This window comes from Bacillus rossius, chromosome 16, assembly GCF_032445375.1.
Source record: "Bacillus rossius redtenbacheri isolate Brsri chromosome 16, Brsri_v3, whole genome shotgun sequence".
In the NCBI taxonomy this organism is placed as follows: domain Eukaryota; kingdom Metazoa; phylum Arthropoda; class Insecta; order Phasmatodea; family Bacillidae; genus Bacillus; species Bacillus rossius.
The window spans coordinates 29691756-29695946 of NC_086343.1; the positions used below are offsets into that span (position 1 = coordinate 29691756).

A 4191-nucleotide genomic window follows, 5' to 3' on the forward strand; every position below is an offset into this window, starting at 1 on the left:
GACTCGCCTTCTTTTCCCTCCATTACGGATCATTAGGTACTTTCACTGTTTGGAATAAATACCAATTTCAGAAAAAAAATGTTCCCCCCCCCCCCCCCCCCTCTTCGCTTGTACAGGACACACCTCTTGATGCAACATGTTCTTCGAAATAAACTAACACATATTTATCATGTATTTTTTATCAGTCAAACAATATACCTTTCTCTGAAAACTGATGACAGTAATAATCAAATAATTCTACGTCCATGGTAATTTATAGAAGAAAAAACTTAAACCAAAAATATTTAACAATAATTTGTAACATAAATATAAGTGTGGTTCACGAAACACATGTCGACCACGTTTCAGTACCGCTATCGACTTAAGACGTAGCCGTCATTATTGTACTAATGTTCTTATCACTTTTAGAGTTCGTGTACTTTGTCATCAGGTGAAAAAATAGGCATTTTTAATAGAAGATTCTGCAGTCACCCGGCTTCTGTAGCAGGCCCGGGAAGTACCTGACGGGCGCTACGGGCGTCGCGGTGCTGCTGTTGTCCGGGGGGCGCCAGGCTAGTGGGACACTAGGCCGTTGGTGTTGGGTCGTGGGTACTCTGCACCCCTGTTCCCCGGCAGGTACGCGGCTTGAAGTCTATCCTGAACTTCCCAACTGGGTTGTGAGGCCGTGAGGCCGTGTGGAGGACGGAGTGGCGCGAAATAATCATAAGCGACACCGTTTATGTTAATTGGCGTTTAATTCATGGACTTCTCCTGTGGTACGCATGGGTACGCTGTACTCCCTATACATACACTACGCGGTGGCAGAACCGCCACAAAAACTATGTGAATTCGCTATGCGGCGTCTGAGCCGTTGTACAGTTACATTAACACATGCTGATTACGGAACAACACTCTACACTGACATAACACTGTGAATTTTCCGCGGCAGTCTCGCAGGGGTGCAGTTACTAGTGCTCTGGAAACGGCCAGCACCGAAAGTTAACTGTCTTAGGGGAGCTCAGTGAGCGTGATCCTAAATTACACTTTACACTTACAGGAGCTTGCAGCCGGCAGGCTTATGCGCGGCGGTCTTTGAGAAAGCGAGTTGGCTGGAGTCGGCCAGTGGCGAAAGTGGCGTGGTCCGCGACGCGATAGAGAACCACTATCGAAGGCGGTCGGGATAAGCCCGGGTCCGCGAAATACACGCCGAGTCGACGTGAGCAGCAATGAAGTAAAAAGGTTTGGATTTTAAATCGAGTACGGAGTGAATGATCGGTGGAACAAAATTTAAGGCTGCTCACGTACACACACGTCTTGCCCCGGTGCTGAGTGGTTGGAGACTGCCGAACATGGCCGCCTCGCAAGGAAGGGAAACTTTCACCTCCTTTGTGAGTCGGCGCCAAAAACTTACATTAACTTAATTTTCTCTATTATAAGCTAAAAACACGTTCCAGGTGCCGAATTAAAAGGTAGCACCTGGTAATTGGGTGCTTAAGGGGTTAACAACTGTTTTAGAGTATTTAATTACTTGAATTGTGGCATCAAGTTGGCGACTGTAAATTTATTAATATATTGTCTCCCTGTGAACTGTATTAGTGGGATTTCTCCTAATCCAACTTGATCATTGTCACGGGCACTTTAATTAAGGCCAGTGGCCGCGGGGACTTAATGAGAATCGTTGTCTGATCCATGTGTGTGGTTCTCGCACGTAGTGGCTACGAAGCACTTGTTTAATGCCTGTGAATTAATAATTGTGTCCTAGTGTCTTGTCACTTACTTGTTTTATGGGGTCGAGCCACTGGGTTTTCGTGCCCTTATGTTTATTTGAGTCTAGTGGAGTCACACCCGAGGCGCTCGCCTGACTCATTCCCGCTGGGCTAGGTGTGCGCTCTGAAAACGGTATCTGGTACTAGCGGTGCGGAGCACCGGCTTAAAAGCCATGGTGGGGATGTTGTCAATTTTAAAATCTCTGAATGAACTAAAGTTTGAGTTGAGAATTTCAGAACATTTAAATTATATATTAAAATAAAGGAGATATTTTGTAGGATTTTTTATTTACACTCCTAAAATGTTGGAAATTATTTAAGTTAGTGTTAACAAAGTCTATCCAAAAGTTGCTCTGTTTTCTTTAAATCCTTCAGCGAGTATTTGTAAAAATTCTATTTTTAATTTTTAATTTAAATTATAGGACTATATATATATATATATATATATATATATATATATACATATATATATAAACCTACCTTACATAGATTATTTACAAACTAAATGACAAAATAAAATTTAAATGGATTTAGTAAATTTAACCCCATCAAGAGTAAAGAAGGTTAATTGAAAATTAACACAAAAATATTTGCATAACTAAAATATTGAAAAAATAAGCGTTTAATTGAGAGAAAACATTAAAAAATTCAAAAACATTTATATTGTTTTATTTTTGTTTATAAAGTTCAAACACTATGGATTGAACAGGAAATATTTTATTTAATACTTAAATCTTTTTCAAAATATTGAAGAAAAAAAAAGGGAGGGGCATATCGCAATTTAACTAATCAATTATTATTTTGGATGAATTTCAAACTAAACACTCTCTAAATGATTGGAAATAATACAACATGTGTTGGATAATGCATATATATTATTGCATTCATCACAGATGTACAGAAGGCAGCACTGTGCGCCCTTCAGTTGCTGAGTACTCTTGGCGCGAAACGCACTCCAATCTTCGAGCCAGACGTAGCAGCAGGGCCAGTTTAGCGGCAGGACAGATGTAGAGGCAGGGCCAGATTTAGCGTCAGGTCCATATTTACTGGCATGGCCAGATGTACCGGCAGGTCCAGAATTACTGGCAGGTCCAGATTTACTGGCAGGTCCATTTGTACCGGCAGGGCCAGGTGTAGCGGCAGGTCCAGATTTACTGGCAGGTCCAGATGTACCAGCAGGTACAGATTTACTGGCAGGTCCAGATGTACCGGCAGGTCCAGATTTACTGCCAGGGCCAGATGTAGAGGCAGGTCCAGATGTACCGGCAGGGCCAGATATAGTGGCAGGTCCAGATTTACTGTCAGGTCCAGATGTACCTGTAGGTCCAGATTTACTGGCCGGTCTATATGTACCGGCAGGGCCAGATGTAGTGGCAGGTCCAGATGTAGTGGCAGGTCCAGATGTAGTGGCAGGTCCAGATGTAGTGGCAGGTCCAGATGTACCGGCAGGTCCAGATTGTCTGGCAGGTCCAGATGTATCAGCAGGTCCAGATTTACTGGCAGGGCCAGATGTAGAGGCAGGGCCAGATGTAGCGGCAGGTCAAGATTTACAGGCAGGTCCAGATGTACCGGCAAGTCCATATTTACTGGCAGGTCCAGATGTACCGGCAGGGCAAGATGTACCGGCAAGTCCACATTTACTGGCAGGTCCATATGTACCAACAGGGCAAGATGTAGCGGCAGCTCCTGATTTACTGGCAGGTCCAGGTGTACCGGCAGGTCCAGATTTACTGGCAGGGCCATATGTAGCGGCAGGGCCAGATGTAGCAGGATGACCAGTGTAGCGGCAGGGCTGGTGTAGCGGGTGCGAACTTGCGGGTCAAACTTTGCATTGTCATCGAGTCGTCGTCGTCGTTTTACGTCAGGATTTGGGAAGTCGGAGAAGTCCAGTTGGCAGTAAGTAAAGTCTATTGGGTAGTCACCAACGTTTATTTCTCTGTCAACCATTTAAAATTTTTAAGAAGTCGAGAACAGCGTATTTTCAAGTGGTGTCCATCTCGCAGTCAGAAACGTCATAAAGGGTGTCATATGTATCCATCAGACAGTCAGACTGGTCTTGTAAGCTGTCAGAGTAGTCCATCTGGATGGTAGTCGAGTTTGGTCGGTAGTAAACTGATTCTGGTCTGTCTTGTGATACATGTCTAGGTGCAGTTGGACAGTCGTAAGTCATGTCTTGTACAAGTCCTTGGCTGGTGTGTCTTGGTCGGTCTGTCCTGGTAGCTTCAGTCACTGATCCTGCGGAAGTTAATCATTCAATTTTATTAGGCACGCTATATCTTTAAATTCAATTAAATAAGTAATGATCAATAAAATGAGTAACTATGGATAGATATTTAAACTTACAATAAAACCCTTTTTACAAGTTTTATCAACTGAATTAAAATAAAGAAACCTAAAATTAGCGATAAATATAACATAAAAAAAATTAAATTTGACACAAAATTTT

At 43.0% G+C, this 4191-nt stretch overlaps 1 protein-coding gene across 1 annotated transcript; it reads right to left on the reverse strand.

Moving 5' to 3' along the window:
* Positions 1-2735: 2735 nt before the first annotated feature.
* Positions 2736-3692, reverse strand: LOC134540350 (uncharacterized). Its single transcript, XM_063383023.1, has one exon. The coding sequence runs from the start codon at positions 3690-3692 to the stop codon at positions 2736-2738; it is 957 nt and encodes a 318-aa protein (XP_063239093.1).
* Between the last annotated feature and the right edge of the window lie 499 nt (positions 3693-4191).